The 18,070-nt window shown below is 40.7% G+C and overlaps 1 protein-coding gene across 1 annotated transcript; it reads left to right on the forward strand.

Annotated features, from left to right (window-relative positions):
* Positions 1 to 4,742: 4,742 nt before the first annotated feature.
* LOC311144848 (alpha-1A adrenergic receptor-like) lies at positions 4,743 to 11,908 on the forward strand (the record flags this gene model as incomplete). Its single annotated transcript, XM_084181005.1, has 2 exons — positions 4,743 to 5,646; positions 11,397 to 11,908. 2 exons carry the CDS (start codon positions 4,743 to 4,745, stop codon positions 11,906 to 11,908), a joined length of 1,416 nt encoding a protein of 471 aa, XP_084037131.1.
* Between the last annotated feature and the right edge of the window lie 6,162 nt (positions 11,909 to 18,070).

The following is an 18,070-nucleotide window of genomic DNA, read 5'->3' on the forward strand; positions in this document are numbered from 1 at the left end:
TGAGCAACTATCTTAATTTACTCCCGTTACGGCTGTTATGTACTTCCAAAAAAGGTCTAAATCAAATGTATTGAGCTGTTGTAGACTTCCGACCTGTGAGTGGCAGTAATGAGTGATTGGAAGTGCAGAATATGATTTTCTTTGGTTGCTTGTACATTTTATTTAGACCATTTTTGGAAGTACATAAGGGCCGTAATGGGAGTAAATGAAGATAGTTGCTCAGCGAAACTCCATATTTGGCGATCAGCAAACATATTTAGAGATTATATCGCTTTCAGAGCTGGTGAATGGGAGTTTGAATCTGAGCTTTCTGGGCGTTAGAGAGGTCTAGAGATACTGGTTCAGATGTTACTGTCTTCAGCACCTATATTGCCCTTAAAGCAAATTAGCACTCTCATCCTGCTAGGACACAAGCCAAGTGCTGTTGTGTGTTATAACCCACACCGTGAGTAATATGATGGCAACATCCCAGTGTTCGCTCCAGCAGCATACCACAGGCAGGAACTAGTTGGAGGTGTGAATGTAAGTGGCATCTGACTGTACGCAGGTGTTCACCAGCCTGCTTCAGCAGCTGCTCAGCCAGTGAGGAGCAGGACTCTGTAGGGCACAGAGGAAAGGTCACGCTGTGGTTAATAATATGATGGAGGAGAGAGGGGAGGAGGACAGTAGGGGACTAAGTAATGTTTTAATTTAGACCCATCACTAACCGTGTGTGTTTTTTCCACCCATTGATTCTACTTTCACCTATTCTGTATGGTAATGGTGACTCCTGAGTGGCACAGTGGTCTAAGGCACTGCATCGCAGGGCTAACTGTGCCACTAGAGATCCTGGTTCGAATCCAGGCTCTGTCGCAGCCGGCCGCGACCGGGAGACTCATGGGCGGCGCACAATTGGCCCAGCGTCGTCCAGGGTAGGGGAGGGAATGGCCGGCAGGGATGTAGCTCAGTTGATAGAGCATGGTGTTTGCAACGCCAGGGTTGTGGGTTTGATTCCCACGGGGGGCCTGTATTAAAAAAAAAAATGTATTCACTAACTGTAAGACCTCTGGATAAGAGCGTCTGCTAAATGACTAAAATGTAAATGTAATGGATGGTGTGCATGTAAAGTACAAGAGAGTTGGTTAGAATACATAAACCTAGACACTGATGGACTTATAGTCTAAGAGCTGCACTAAGATGAACTTCTAATGTCATCATCTCAGTCAAAGCTGCTTATCATAACACAATATAAATCAAACTAGGGCTGTTTCCCTCCACTTTCAGATTACGTCTAAAAGTACCAAATGCCATTGAGCAGCAGAGACAAAGCTGATTAGATCAGTCAGTCAGTGGGTGTTTTCTGTGGGACATTGTGAAAAAGTACATCTAGCTGTGTCCTCTATTATGAACGTTTACTCTTTGAAGGCGAAGGAGAGACAGACAGAAAGTATTCACACCACTTGACTTTTCCCATATTTTATTGTGTTACAAAGTGGGATTAATTGTCATTTTCTTCTCAATGATCTATACAAAATACTCTAATGTCAAAGTGGAAGAAAAATTCTAACATTTTAAAAATATGTATGGAAATTAAAACACTATTATATCTTGATTAGATAAGTATTCACCCCCCTGAGACAATACATGTTACAATCACATTTGGCAGCTATTACAGCTGTTAGTCTTTCTGAGTCTCTAAGAACTTTGCACACCTGGATTGTACAATATTTGGCCATTATTCTTTCAAAAACGATTCAAGCTCTGTCAAGTTGGTTGTTGATCATTGCTAGACAGCCATTTTCAAGTCTTGCCATAGATTTTCAAGCCAATTTAAGTCAAAACTGTGACTAGGCCACTCAGGAACATTCAATGTCATCTTGGTAAGCAACTCAAGTGTATATTTGGCTTTGTGTTTTAGGTAATTGTCCTGCTGAAGGGTGAATTTGTCTCCCAGTGTCTGTTGGAAAGCAGACTGAACCAATAATATGATGGAGGAGAGAGGGAAGGAGGACAGTAGGTGACTAAGTAATGTTTTAATTTAGACCCATCACTACCCATGTGCGTTTTTTCCACCCATTGATTCTACTTTCACCTATTCTGTATGGTAATGGATGGTGTGCATGTAAAGTACAAGAGAGTTGGTTAGAATACATAAACCTAGACACTGATGGACTTATAGTCTAAGAGCTGCACTCAGATGAACTTCTAATGTCATCATCTCAGTCAAAGCTGCTTATCATAACACAATATAAATCAAACTAGGGCTGTTTCCCTCCACTTTTAGTTTTCTGCTGTGTTGTCAGGCATTTGATCAAATCTATATTCCATAGTTGACGTCCATGTACCAAATGCCATTGAGCAGCAGAGACAAGGCTGATTAGATACATTTTACATCAGTCAGACAGTGTGTAAATTTAACATCAGTCAGACAGTTGTTTTTTTATGTTGAAGATCTTAAAAAATACAGTACATGTAGCTATGTCCTCTATTATGAAAGTTTACTCTTTGAAGGCAAAGGAGAGACAGCCAGCTGTGGGTCTTTCTGGGTAAGTCTCTAAGAGCTTTGCACACCTGGATTGTACAATATTAGCCCGTTATTCTTTTTTAAACGTAAACATTTTTTGCAGTATTACTTTAGTGCCTTATTGCAAACAGGATGCATGTTTTGGAATATTTTTTATTCTGTACATTCTTCCTTCCTTTCACTCTGTCATTAAAGTTAGTATTCTGGAGTAACTACAATGTTGTTGATCCATCCTCAGTTATCTCCTATCATAGCCATTGTACTCTTTAACTTGAAGAAAAACTGTGCTTCTACATCTGCATTGATTGCTGTTTGGGGTTTTAGGCTGGGTTTCTGTATAGCACTTTGTGACATCTGCTAATGTAAAAAGGGCTTTATAAATACATTTGATTGATTGAATTTGATTGATTAAAAATCACCATTGGCCTCATGGTGAAATCCCTGAGCGGTTTCCTTCCACTCTGGCAACTGAGTTAGGAAGGGCACCTGTATCTTTGTAGTGACTGGGTGTATTGATACATTAATAACTGCACCATGCTCAAAGGGATATTCAATGTCTGCTTTTTTTTACCAATCTACCAATAGGTGCCCTTCTTTGCGAACCATTGGAAAACCTCCCTGGTCTTTGTGGTTGAATCTGTGCTTGAAATTCACTGTTCGACTGAGGGACCTTATAGATAATTGTATGTGTGGAGTACAGAGATGAGGTAGTCATTCGAAAATCATCTTATCCACTATTATTGCACACAGAGTGAGTCCATGCAACTTATTATGTGACTTGTTAAGCAAACTATTACTCCTGAACTTATTTAGGCTGGCCATAACAAAAGAGTTGAATACTTATTGACTCAAGACATTTAAACTTTTCATTTTGAATTAATTTGTAAACATTTCTAAAAACATAATTCGACTTTGACATTATGAGGTATTGTGTGCAGATGGGTGACACAAAACCTCAATTTAATACATTTTTAATTCAGGCTCTAACGCAACAACAAAATGTGGAAAAAGTCAAGTGGTGTGAATACTTTCTGAAAGCACTGTATATGAAAGGATATAAAGTAATTAAAGTCAGCAATCAAATCCAATTTTATATGGAGGCTTTCTTCCTATTCTATTATTAGGCTACACAGATACATTGAGAAAAAGGGACAGATTTGCTAAGCGTTTGCAGCAGGTGCAAAGTCTGCACCTGCTTTTCTTTCAAAAAGGAAATTAATTCAGGACGAGAGATGGGATTGTATCTCCCATACAATGGGTATGGGTAGGAGCCAGATAGGTAATTTTATGCCGCTAATGATATTGAAACATGCGGCAGAATATAAATTGTGGCTGTCTGAAAATGTTTTTGACTTGTCTTACCTAGGTTTGATTTAGCATGAGATCTGTTGTGGTGGTTGGATGTCATACCAGCTTACACTTTGTCTTACTCAGACCAAAGCATCACTGTGGCTGTATCTCTTTTTTTCAGGGGGTGTCATGCCACATATGCACAGTGACTATTCAACTCATCCACATCCAAGCTGAGGCTGTTCCCACTTTCAGGAGGCTTGGCCAGACATGCCCTGGGACTGGCCTGTCTTTTCACCTGTAATAACCCTCCTACATCCTACCTCCTAACTCCTACTCTGGAAAGGGGTCTGGTCTGGAGCTCAAGCTTTAACAGTGAGAACATATTTCAGTATTCTCTTCCAGTTGGATTGGACCAAACTAAAACCAAACTACTCAGATTGACAATTTTGCAGATTTTATATGCTTCACTGTCCTCTTCCCACTATTCTACATGTTTTATATGACACAGACTTGCACTTGTTCACTTTGAAGTAGATATTGGGAAGATCAGAGAGAGGGACCCCAGAGCTATGCCTATGAACATGATCCTCAGTAACCAGCTGTAGTATAACTTGTGGCTTACCATCAAGGACAATCTCAAGATGGATTAGCATTTGTTTGTTAAATAGCATTCCTCTGCATACACAATGTGTGTCTCTCTCAGTGTTTTAAACAAGAACATAGCTTTCTATTTTTGATTAATCGTAATTCCCATTAGATTGAGACATCATCAGTCAAATTATGATTTGACATGACAGGCTTAATGTGATCCTTATTTTAATGGCTCTCAGGAAAGTGCTCTGATGTCCTTGTCTTCTCTCAGAAAACATTACTGTCTGCAGTCTGTTTATCAGACTACTGTTACAGTAAAGGGCAGCACAGTGTATCAATACTGTATAGAGAACAGATGGTTCCTATAGCAGACAACATGAACATGACCCCAGAGCTTCCGACACAGAACTGCTCCAACTGCAGCCAAGCATTTGTCCCAGAGCTCAATGTGATCAAGGCTGTGGCGCTGGGACTGATACTTGGGACCTTCATCATATTTGGGGTTTTTGGGAACATCCTGGTTATCTTGTCTGTGGTCTGTCATCGACACCTACGAACAGTCACACACTACTTCATTGTCAACCTAGCGGTGGCAGACCTCCTGCTGAGCTCCATTGTGCTGCCCTTCTCTGCCACCTTTGAGATCCTAGGGTACTGGGTGTTCGGACGGCCATTCTGCAACGTGTGGGCAGCGATGGACGTGCTGTGCTGCACAGCTTCCATCATGAGCCTGTGTGTGATCTCAGTGGACCGCTACATCGGGGTCAGCTACCCGCTGCGCTACCCAGCCATCGTGACAGAGCGCAGGGCACTGCTGGCCCTGGTTGGCCTGTGGGCTCTGTCTGTCACCATCTCCATCGGCCCTCTGTTTGGCTGGAAGGAGCCGGTGCCTGAGGATGATTCTATCTGTAAGATCACAGAGGAGCCTGCCTATGCCATCTTCTCTGCTGTGGGCTCCTTCTACCTACCACTGGCCATCATACTGTCTATGTACTGCAGGGTGTATGTGGTGGCCCGCCAGGAGAGCCGGGGCCTGAGGGTGGGGCACAAAACAGACAAGTCAGATTCAGAGAGCATCACGCTGAGGATCCATCGCGGCAACACAGCCGTGTCTGAGGACGAGGCCCTGCGCAGCCACACACACTTCGCCCTGCGCCTCCTCAAGTTCTCCCGAGAAAAGAAGGCCGCCAAGACCCTGGGCATTGTGGTTGGCTGCTTTGTGCTCTGCTGGCTGCCTTTCTTCCTGGTGCTGCCCATAGGTGAGTGTTACCCATTGTACCCATTGTACCTTACCTTGTAGACTGTGCTCCACAGCTGCAGTGTCATGCTGTTAATGCCACCCCCTGTTGTATCTACACTTGGCAAAGGAATTTATGAGGGTTTGTAATTAAATTGCATTGCAGAGATGTAGGAGGGAGTGTGGGATGACTCCCAAAATAGATGTTCACAACAGTCTCTGGTACCATATCATGCATGCCTTTCTCATGTCATACGCTATCAACCATAGAAGTAGAAAAAAGTTTATTTACATGTGTAATAAATCAGTTATTTTAGGTTATGTGAGGTTGTTGGATGTGGATGATGTAAAATTTAGTCTATTGTCGCATTAATCAGTAATGGGCTGCATCTGCAAAGATTTACTTTCATTGATGACACAAATTAAAACTTGTTTACAAATAGAAACCATCTGAAATAACTAAAATGTATCATTAAAAAGAGTACACTAATCAAAGTATTTGTTTCAACTGTGCAAAATGTCAATCTTCTCCTCCCCCTGATGTTATTTTACTTGTCACACATGACTGCTTTGAAGTCTAATTTACTACGAGACCCAAAGAAATATTAGCATATATATACACTTACCAATAATGTGGTATTTCATGTGGAAATAATGAAATAAAAAAGTAATTTCAGTAGCTTTTATTTCAGACCACACTATAATTGCCATAAGCGTTTACTGATGTTATCACAAGTTTTGAATAGAGTCAGTATTATTTTAAAAGAAAACTGATTGATGAAATAATCGTGTTTATGTAACACTATTGTGTAGAAAATATTGAGAGGATTTTCAGGCAAGCCAAAATACCAGTCTCAAGAAATTATCCTACATTAGAGACTTGAACTACACACACACATGCACAGGCACATGAAAACACACACGCACACATTAGAAAGTGATAGAGATAGAGAGCTACAGAGAGAGATAGAGTACGTTTGGAACGTCCATTTACATTTACATTAATTCATTTCCAAGACACCATTGTCGATTTTTGTTATCCAGCCACAGCCGTAAGTGCTTGTGAAATTAATAGTTTGGGGTATTAATTTAATGGTTTTTCTGAAGGCCACTGAGGAGTTACTGTAATTTGGGTGTTTCAGGGATGCAGTGCAGGCAACTAAGGTAAAAGCTGTGGCCGGGTCTGGTACTAGGCTAGCCAGACAATGGGTCATCATAGGATTCTTCAGATAACAGAGATACTCTCAGAATGGGTGGGTAGTCCCTTTCAGTCAGCCTCTGTCCCAGTCATCTTCTCAGTGTGATCAAAGAGCTGCTGTGGTTGAAAGAGAGCGGCTCTCCAGTTGGGCTGGTCTGTGACTCACTGACACCTTTCCCAGTCAGAGGAATAAGGCAACCTCACAGAGAGTTACACATAATAAACTTTATTTGAAGAGTTGAATGCTATATCCACACATTTTTCACATTAGTATTTTTTCATCAGAAATGATTGCTTATGGGTACCTTCATGTGTGTATAAAATATTACTGTTGTCAGATTTTTTTATTCATAGATTTGAGAGAGTATGAAAATGTTTGTTTTTTTGCTAAACGCTATATATCCATTGTTTAGCTGGAATGGAATGTTCGTGTCCTGTGTATTTGACTGTGATATGTAGTTGTCTTACCTTGCTATCTTAAGACGCATGTACTTACTGTAAATCACTCTGGATAAGAGCATCTGCTAAATGACTAAAATGTGAAATGTAAATGTTTTACATAGAGATCTCATATTACTGCATTTAATTATCTTTTTAAAACCTTTTTTTATATATATTGATGTCACAAATGTATCATTTGTACATTTCTTTATTAAAAATGTAGTTATTTGTTACATTTGACTGTGTAAAACCTAGCAGTACAGTACTACTTATTTATCAGAGAGTGAGGTGGATATATAGCATTTAGGAAATAAAACATGATTATTTGTCTCTCTGAAATGAAACCATGACGTGATAGATCTTAAACAAATACATATCTGTCATTGAACAACCCCATGCCATGATTAGATCGTGAAAAAACACATTAATCTCATTCATAATGTCTTTAAACAATAAAAGCTAATTTACCAACATTTCTGAAAATTGATATATAGCGATTTGGAATGAAACTATTCATTTCCAGAGGACATATGCAATGGATGTGGTTGTGTACAAAGAGAAATATGAATGAATATACTATACATAATAAACATAACATGACAATGACTGTTTAACACATAGTAGCATCCACTACTATTAATGACTAGCAATAGTAACAACCAACAGTAAATGCACACAAGTTTCAATAACAACATCACTCACGTCTGTCCACGCACTCCATCACTCTTGTCCACTTGGAGAGAGACTGATGAGGCTCTGACCTGAGCAGGCAGAAGGACTGTCTGCTATCCTGCCCCCTAGCAACCTCCCTAGCAACCTTCCTAGCAACCTATAGGTGGCCTTGTAGCAGAGGTCACTGGGAGTTTGGGGAGCCAGTTTATGATCCCCTAGTCTCTCTGGCAACATTAGGGGATTGGTGGAGTGAGCTGCATGAAGTTATAGAGTGCTGAGCACACGCTGCCGGACCTGTCTGCTGCTCATATTTCACACACACTTTTCAGACAACCATTCTCTCTATCTCTCTCGCTCTCTCTCGCTCTCCATCTCTCCATCTCTTGCTCTCTCGCTCCATCTCTCTCTCTCTCTTTCTCAGCATCTATTTCTCTTGCACAGAGGCATTCTCATCAATGTGATCACAGCAGGAAGGACAGATCAAGTCTGCTTGTTAGTTTAATCATTTCAGTATGGGATGAATGTGGGAAGAAAATACAAATCAAGTGTTTTTTAAGATCAAGTCAACTCCTTCCTAACCCTTCAGGATTCCGATGTATTATATACTCTCATGCTCATAAATATAGCAACTGCAATAGAGAGCTAGCGCTTCTTGGTGGTGATTCTATTCCCTTACCATGTCTGGACAACATGTCACAATGTTATGTATTAAATCACAGAACAGTTTTCCAGTTAAGATTGATTGTGTTAGGCTGGGGATGGTTATTCTTGTTTGCTTTGGTTTATTGGGACAGGCTTTATTTCTTCATTAAGAGGGAAACTAACCCTTGGGGGGATTTGAGTGGGTCAAAAGGGTTAGGAGGGCTATCACTGTCTTGGCAGTGTGTTTATTTTGAGACTGGTTTGTTCCAGTAGCCATTTATAAAGACATGACCAAGAGCTAAGCAACTGTTTGCTCACATGTTCACAAGGGTAGTGGTATTTTGTCTGCTGGTGCTGTGGTCGTTAGTCGGTAGTTGCACTGGTGCCTACCATGCATATTTGGTATTGTTATCTGCCTGTTGTCTGGACCTCTGGCAGTCTCTATGGGGGTCTCTATGGGGGTGCCACAGGGTTCAATTCTCGGGCAGACTCTATTCTCTGTGTATATCAATGATGTCGCTCTTGCTGCTGGTGACTCTCAGATCCACCTCTACGCAGACGACACCATTTTGTATACACTGTGTTAACAAACCTCCAAACGAGCTTCAATGCCATACAACACTTCTTCTGTGGCCTCCAACTGCTCTTAAACGCTAGTAAAACTAAATGCATGCTCTTCAATTGAACGCTGCTTGCACCCGCCCACCCGACTAGAATCACTACTCTCGGCGGGTCTGACTTAGAATATGTGGACAATTACAAATACCTAGGTGTCTGGTTAGACAGTTAAATCTAGAATCGGCTTCCTGTTTTGCAACAATGCCTCCTTCACTCATGCTGCTAAACATGCCGTCGTAAAACTGACTATCCTACTGATCCTTGACTTCAGCGATGTCATTTACAAAATAGCTTCCATTACTCAACTCAGCAAATTGGATGTAGTCTATCACAGTGCCATCCGTTTTGTCACCAAAGCCCCATATACTACCCACCATTGTGACCTGTATGCTCTCGTTGGCTGGCCCTCACTACATATTCATCGCCAAACCCACTGGCTCCAGGTCATCTATAAATCACTTCTAGGCAAATCCCCGCCTTATCTTAGCTCATTGGTCACCATAGCAACACCCACCCGTAGTATGCGCTCCAGCAGGTATATCTCAATGGTCATCCCCAAAGCCAACACCTCCTTTGGCCGCCATTCCTTCCAGTTCTCTGCTGCAAATGACTGGAACTAACTACAAAAATCTCTGAAGCTGGAGACACTTATCTCCCTCATTAACTTTAAGCATCAGTTGTCAGAGCAGCTTACTGATCACTGTACCTGTACACAGCCCATCTGTAATTAGCCTCCCAACTACCTCATCCCCATATTGTTATTTACATTGTTATTTATTTTGCTCATTTGCACCCCAGTATCTCTATTTGCACATCATCTTCTGCACATCTATCACTCCAGTGTTAATACTAAATTGTAATTATTTTGCACTATGGCCTATTTATTGCCTTACCTCCATAACTTACTACATTTGCACACACTGCATATAGATTTTCTATTTTCTATTGTGTTATTGACTGTACGTTTTTGTTTATTCCATATGTAACTCTGTGTTGTTGTTGTTTTTATCGCACTGCTTTGCTTTATCTTGGCCAGGTCGCAGTTGTAAATGAGAACTTGTTCTCAACTGGCTTACCTGGTTAAATAAAGGTTAAATAAATAAAATAAAATAAAAAATCTGAAATCATTATTGACATGATGAATTATATTTGGTGGTGTTGGTAGTGAGCTACAGTATTATAGCAGTAGTGTGCATCCTTGTCTTCCTGGATGTATGGCAACGTCTCTCTTGGGAAGTGAGCACATCTATTGATCATCCATTATTTATTGCTCACATTGCTGTTTTCAGTCGCTATACATCACAGTATACCCTCTGTTTGGTGCAGTAGAGGGAGAGAATGAGACCAAGTGAGTTGTTTAGCTTTCTTAAAAAAGCATGTTTTTCATCACTGTCTTTATGGAGTTAACTTTTCATAGAAAAATGAGGCTACATGAGTAACGGCAATCAAGTTCCCCCTTTAGGGTTTATAGCCTCCAGAATGTATGAATTCAGTTGCAAGAAGAGTAATAGAATTGCTGTTGCTTGTTGCACAGTAGTCATCTGAGATGTACTTGGCACGGAATCTTATCTACTCAAAGTTCACCTCCTTTCTTTCCCTCGCTCGCTCTCTTTCTTTCACTCTCCCTCTCTATCCATCTCCACGTCACTCAGTTTTTTTTATTCAAAAGCCCACTCTAAACCTTCTCCAACAGCTTCTCCAATAAAGAATTTCACAAGACAGCTCGCCCATCCTACCTTTGAAGATAGATGGTCAAATTCAAGGCCATCCAAGACTTCAGCCATTTAATTATTTTAATGTGTCGAGCATTGGGTGTGAAAAGTCCTTCATATTTGCACTGAGAACAAGTGCTGCATGTAATGGGCATGTTAAACCATTTAATCTACTGCACAATTAAGTGTGCAGCTCACACTGTTTCACACTTTCTCCCATGAGCCCCTGTAATCAGAAGCAGCAGGATTTATGAAGGCAATTTGAATACAACTAATACCTTGACGTCAATACCTTGATGTCAATACCTTGATGTTAATCCGATTTCTTCCCTCTGTATGTGTGGCATGTGTGTCTGTGTGTGTGTGTGTGTGTGTGTCTGTGTGTGTGTGTGTGTGTGTGTGTGTGTGTGTGTGTGTGTGTGTGTGTGTGTGTGTGTGTGTGTGTGTGTGTGTGTGTGTGTGTGTGTGTGTGTGTGTGGCCTATTATAGGTTCCATATTCCCAGCATACAGACCTTCGGACACAGTTTTCAAGATCACCTTCTGGCTGGGTTACTTCAACAGCTGCATCAACCCTATCATCTACCCCTGTTCCAACCAGGAGTTTAAGAAGGCCTTCCAGAGTATTCTGGGAGTGCGCTGTCTGAGAGCCCAGCCCAGAGCCACTCATCACCTGGGTCCAGGCCTCAGCCAAGCCCATGTCCAGGGTAATTCTCTTACTCTGAGACTAGATGGCAGAGGCGACCCCTCCCATCTTAGCCCCTCCTCCTCCATAGCCCTGTCCCGCACACCCTCCTCTAGGGATGGCAGAGAGTGGAAGATAGAGACAGGACAGGCTAAGGTGGCCCAACTGTGCAGTAAGAGTCTGCTGAAGACCTGCTGCTGCATCAGAGACGGGAGCCACAGCCAGCAGCCCAGCCATCCCGAGCCCCCTCCACATGGGACCCTGCCCATCATTAAGATCCACCAGCTGTCTTTGTGTGAAAATGGAGAGGCTGTATAACCAGAGATAATGATGGAGTAAATTATTTTGAATGTCTCTGGTATGAATACTGTAGCTCATCTTCTCTTAAACAAAAGCATGATGCACCCTCAAGGTCCAGTGCTATTAATAGAACTAAAGTGAAAAGTGAATAAATTTTTCTAAGCCCAGTGGAGTTTACAACAATGGAACATTAATAATAGCTGGTGGAGATGGTCGATGAAATTCTGAAATATTTTGAATATTCTGACTGCAGATATACAATGCTAGTGGATTTAAATGAATGATCTTTTTACACACTAAACCAAGGTCTTACCTTGAGATGTTGACACTCTTTAAAGGTCCAATGCAGCCATTTGTATCTACATATCAACTCATTTCTGGGGTAACAGTTAAGTACCTTACTGTGATTGATTCAATTAAAATGATCAAAAATAAACATTACATTTACATTTTAGTCATTTAGCAGATGCTCTTATCCAGTAGTGAGAAACAAAAAAAAGCTTCTTAGCAAAGAGCAATTTCTCAAGCAAGAATTTTGCTATGGCTGTCTGGTAGTGGTTTGAATGGGAAGGGGAAAACGGAAAATTAGCTGTTATTGGAACTCTCTTTCTTATTGGTCTATTAACTAATTTACCACCTGGTGATGCCACCAGGCAGGCCAAAACTCCATCCAGCTCTTACACTAAAAGTGCATCATCATAATTTTCACAATTTCACAGTATTATTCCAAACTAATAGTGTGGATATACAGTGGGGAGAACAAGTATTTGATACACTGCCGATTTTGCAGGTTTTCCTACTTACAAAGCATGTAGAGGTCTGTAATTTTTATCATAGGTACACTTCAACTGTGAACGACGGAATCTAAAACCAAAATCCAGAAAATCACATTGTATGATTTTTAAGTAATTCATTTGCATTTTATTGCATGACATAAGTATTTGATCACCTACCAACCAGTAAGAATTCCGGCTCTCACAGACCTGTTCGTTTTTCTTTAAGAAGCCCTCCTGTTCTCCACTCATTACCTGTATTAACTGCACCTGTTTGAACTCGTTACCTGTATAAAAGACACCTGTCCACACACTCAATCAAACAGACTCCAACCTCTCCACAATGGCCAAGACCAGAGAGCTGTGTAAGGACATCAGGGATAAAATTGTAGACCTGCACAAGGCTGGGATGGGCTACAGGACAATAGGCAAGCAGCTTGGTGAGAAGGCAACAACTGTTGGCGCAATTATTAGAAAATGGAAGAAGTTCAAGATGACGGTCAATCACCCTCGGTCTGGGGCTCCATGCAACGTATGATCTCTGTAATTGCAAACAAAGGTTTCTGTACCAAATATTAAGTTCTGCTTTTCTGATGTATCAAATACTTATGTCATGCAATAAAATGCAAATTAATTACTTAAAAATCATACAATGTGATTTTCTGGATTTTTGTTTTAGATTCCATCTCTCACAGTTGAAGTGTACCTATGATAAAAAATTACAGACCTCTACATGCTTTGTAAGTAGGAAAACCTGCAAAATCGGCAGTGTATCAAATACTTGTTCTCCCCACTGTATATATATATATATATATAAAACACAGGAAAATCACGTTTTTGACTGCACTGGGCCTTTAAGACAAGTGCACATTCTCTCAGGTGGTCTTTGCCACTCTTCACACTTTACTATCCAGTTGATTTGAATAGTAAAGAAAAACAGTCCAAATTACTATTCTAATCTTAGGCCAAAACTGATAGTTCCCCAAGAGCAAAATATATCCCCCTCCCCTTTCGCTACACCCACAATAACATCTGCTAAACATGTGTATGTGACAAATACGATTTGATTTGATTTGATATACGTGTTAGAAAAAAGTTTTCCATAAGGAGCTCAGTAATTTTACTGGGATCTACACTTTAGCTATATCAATATATGTATTATTTATTCCAGATATTCCTGATAAGATATTGGGGTTTGTGAAGGTATTTCCAAAGAAGGACCAAATAATGTGTTCCTTGTGTAATGTTTTCAAGTTGTATACTTATAAAGAATATTTCCAATGCATAATAGGTCAAGTCTGTACATATGAAATTGGTGGTAACCTCACAAATGGTAAAACAAATGTTATCTTTCTCCCATTGTCTTACCATTTACCAAGCTCTTGTCCCGTTGTGAGAATAGTGTGTGACTGTGTGATACTGTGACATCCCTCCCAGTCTCCCTGGGGAGTCAGAGGGCAGGCACAATGCCCATCTCAAATGAATCACACTATACTATTCACAGCAGGCTGGAACCCAAGAGGATAATGTCCTTCCATGTCACGTATTCAACGTCACTTTGAGAATCCTTTTTTGGGGGGGATTTCATGAACACACATGTTTCATAAACAAGCATGGGCAGTATTGCTTTGTACTCCAACATTCCCACGATACCACTTTCCAATCTCCACTGCCAGATAGAAGATTAACTTCCTCCTTTGGAATTCTGAGGGATCATTTTATGGGCTTTGACCTCATAACTGCTCCAAAGCCTCTAAATCCACCATGAGCCAGTGAGAAATTTTCCTTCATACTGTAGCTCAGGCTTTCCAGTTTCAGGGACACATTTGCAGATTGCATCCACACAGTGGAGGCTCCTCAGAGGAGGAAGAGGAGGACCATCCTCCTCAGTGAATTTCAAAAAATAAAAATAGTGAAACATTAAAAAAGTGATCCTTCTTAGACATAACTATACTAAATATATTCACGTCCCCAAATAATTTTATAAAACACACTGTTTTGCAATGAAGGTCTACTGTAGCATCAACAGCACCCTCTAGGGTAGCACTATGGTGTAGCCGAAGGACAGCTAGTTTCCGTCCTCCTCTGGGTACATTGACTTCAATACAAAGTCCCTCCTGTATCTCAGTTGGTAGAGCATGGCACTTGCAACGCCAGGGTTGTGTGTTCGATTCCCACGGGGGGCCAGTATGAAAAATGTATGCACTCACTAACTGTAAGTTGCTCTGGATAAGAGCGTCTGCTAAATGACTAAACATTTTTTTAAATAAAACCTAGGAGGCTCATGGTTCTCACACCCTTCCATAGACTTACACAGTAATAATGACAACCTCTGGATGATTTCCTCCAACCTATCAGAGTTCTTGCTGCATGAACTGACATGTTGTCCACCCAATCTGTATCAGAGAATTCTACAGGAGAATGTCAGGCACACACACATGGAAATGGCTAAAAGGTTTTGGAATGGCCTAATCACAATTGAGATGTTGTGACAGGACTTGAAACGAGCAGTTCATGCTTGAAAACCCACAAATGTCGCTGAGTTAAAGTAGTTCTGCATGGAAGAGTGGGCCAAAATTCCTCCACAGCGACGTGAGAGACTGATCAACAACTACAGGAAGTGTTTGGTTGGAGTCATTGCAGCTAAAGGTGGAAATACCAGTTGTTGAGTGTAAGGGGGCAATTACTTTTTCACACAGCGGCATTGGGTGTTGCATAACTTCGTTTATGAAATAAATTAAATAAGTATGCAATTGTTGTGTTATTTGTTCACTCAGGTTCCCTTTATCTAATATTAGGTTTTGGTTGAAGATCTGATAACATTCAGTATAAAAAATATGCAAAAGTAGAGAAAATTAGAAAGGGGGCAAAAGGTTTTTCACAGCACTGTATATTTCGTTGTATTTTTTTTTCACTTTCACTTAGCTAGTGAATGCAGCTAGCTAGTTTAGCCTACTCAAACGCCTGGCTCAAACAGAGAGGGATGCTATGTTAGTTAGCTGGCTAAGACTATCCAACACTGGAACTCTTCCAAGTCAAGGCAAGCTTTTGGTTTTATTAATGTATTGCCACCGTAACTGCTAAACTGCTTGCATGATTGTAGCGGGTTTACTAACGCTTTAGTTCTAGTAGCTATGTTGACTAGCTATGACGTTATGGTGACAACGATGTAGGCTGTGTGTAGCGGTTAGCGGTTATGATATGAAGGTTTGGCTTGGAAAGGTTTTTCCGCCTGGTCACAGACAGCTGATGTGATGTGCACTGAAGTCCACAAGCGAAGGGAAAAGGTGAGAGGAGGAGAGCGCGTAGATGCGTGAAGGAATTCTACAATGAGCAAAAATATCATACTGTTTGTATGTGGCTGCTATGAAATAAAGTGAACTGTGTTTGCGTGTGATCAGGGGTGTATTCACTCCACCGATTCTGTTGCAAAACGTTTCTTAAACGGAAGCAAACAGAATAACCCTACCTGGATTTGTCCAATAGAAACCCTTGTTTGCAACTTTTGGACAAATTATTACACCCTAGATTAGCTAGATGCAGGCAAGAGTGTGCAAGGCGGTATTGAATGTGTCACTGTCTGTCACATTGATTACTCAAATTTTTCTCTCGACCTGTGCACCTACATTGTACACTTTTATTAATAGGCTAGGTTGTAGCAACCTCATGATAGGAAAAATTAGAGTATCATGTAGTAGCCTAAACCTATCAATGTTACATTGAGCTGGGTGAATGGAATATGAATGACAGTCATCCAATATGCTGTAATAGAAATAAGGCCATGCTCATAAATACAAAAATATCCTCCCTCATCTTAAACGGCACCGACCGCCACTTACACAAGCACACAAATAAAAGTGATTGCATGGATACCCACATGAAAAAATATTACAGTTTACTATAGAATAGTACAGTAATTACTATAGAATTCTGTAGTATACAGTACTGTAGAATACTATACTACACACCTGGGGGCGCAACATTCACTGGGGGCGGGGGGGACATGTCCCTCCCACATTCTGAAATTGCATTTTTGTCCCCCCCCAGTTTTATAATTGGAATGTGATACAAAACGAGGCAGTAGTGTGCTTTAGGACCATGCGGACGCCTCCGAGCAGTCGGGTAGGCTGTTTGGAGTGTTTATCCGACTGGATAAAACATAAAATAATAATAATAATATGTCCCCCCAACTTCTAAAACCAAAGTTCGCCCCTGCTACACACTGTAGTATCCCGATCATGTGTAGTACTTACTATAGGATTTTGCAGTATACTGTAGAATACTATAGTAAATAATACAGTATATTACAGACCCCAAAACACTACAGTAAATATTACAGTGGTGTCTGCAAAAACACTACAGTAATGACTAATTACATTGAATCAAATGGCTCATTCATTACAAAACCGACTGATATTGCCAACTACTTTAATGATTTTTTCATTGGCAAGATTAGCAAACTTGACATGCCAGCAACAAACACTGACATCTAAGTATATCTGACCAAATTATAAAAGACAAGAATTGTAATTTTGAATTCCGTAAAGTGAGTGTGGAAGAGGTGAAAAAAGTATTGTTGTCTATCAACAATGACAAGCCACTGGGGTCTGACAACTTGGATGGAAAATTACTGAGGATAATAGTGCCACTCCTATTTGCCATATCTTCAATTTAAGCCTAATAGAAAGTGTGTGCCCTCAGGCCTGGAGGGACACAAAAGTCATTCCGCTACTTAAGAATAGTAAAGACACCTTTACTGGCTCAAATAGCTGACCAATCAACCCGTTACCAACCCTTAGTAAAGTTTTGAAAAAAATTGTGTTTGACCAGATACAATGCTATTTTACAGTAAACAAATTGACAACAGACTTTCAGCATACTTATAGGGAAGGAAATTCAACAAGCACAGCACTTACACAAATGACTGATGATTGGCTGAGAGAAATTGATGATAAAAAGATTGTGGGGGCTGTTTTGTTAGACTTCAGTGCGGCTTTTGACATTATTGATCATAGTCTGCTGCTGGAAAAACGTATGTGTTATGGCTTTACACCCCCTGCTATATTGTGGATAAGGAGTTACCTGTCTAACAGAACACAGAGGGTGTTCTTTAATGGAAGCCTCTCCAACATAATCCAGGTAGAATCAGGTATTCCCCAGGGCAGCTGTCTAGGCCCCTTTCTTTTTTCAGTCTTTACTAACGACATGCCACTGGCTTTGAGTAAAGCCAGTGTGGCTATGTATGCGGATGACTCAACACTATACACATCAGCTACTACAGCAACTGAACTGACTGCAACACTTAACAAATAGCTGCAGTTAGTTTCAGAATGGGTGGCAAGGAATAAGTTAGTTCTAAATATTTCAAAAACTAAAAGCATTGTATTTGGGACAAATCATTCACTAA

This window comes from Coregonus lavaretus (genome assembly GCF_964263955.1).
Source record: "Coregonus lavaretus genome assembly, chromosome: 17".
In the NCBI taxonomy this organism is placed as follows: domain Eukaryota; kingdom Metazoa; phylum Chordata; class Actinopteri; order Salmoniformes; family Salmonidae; genus Coregonus; species Coregonus lavaretus.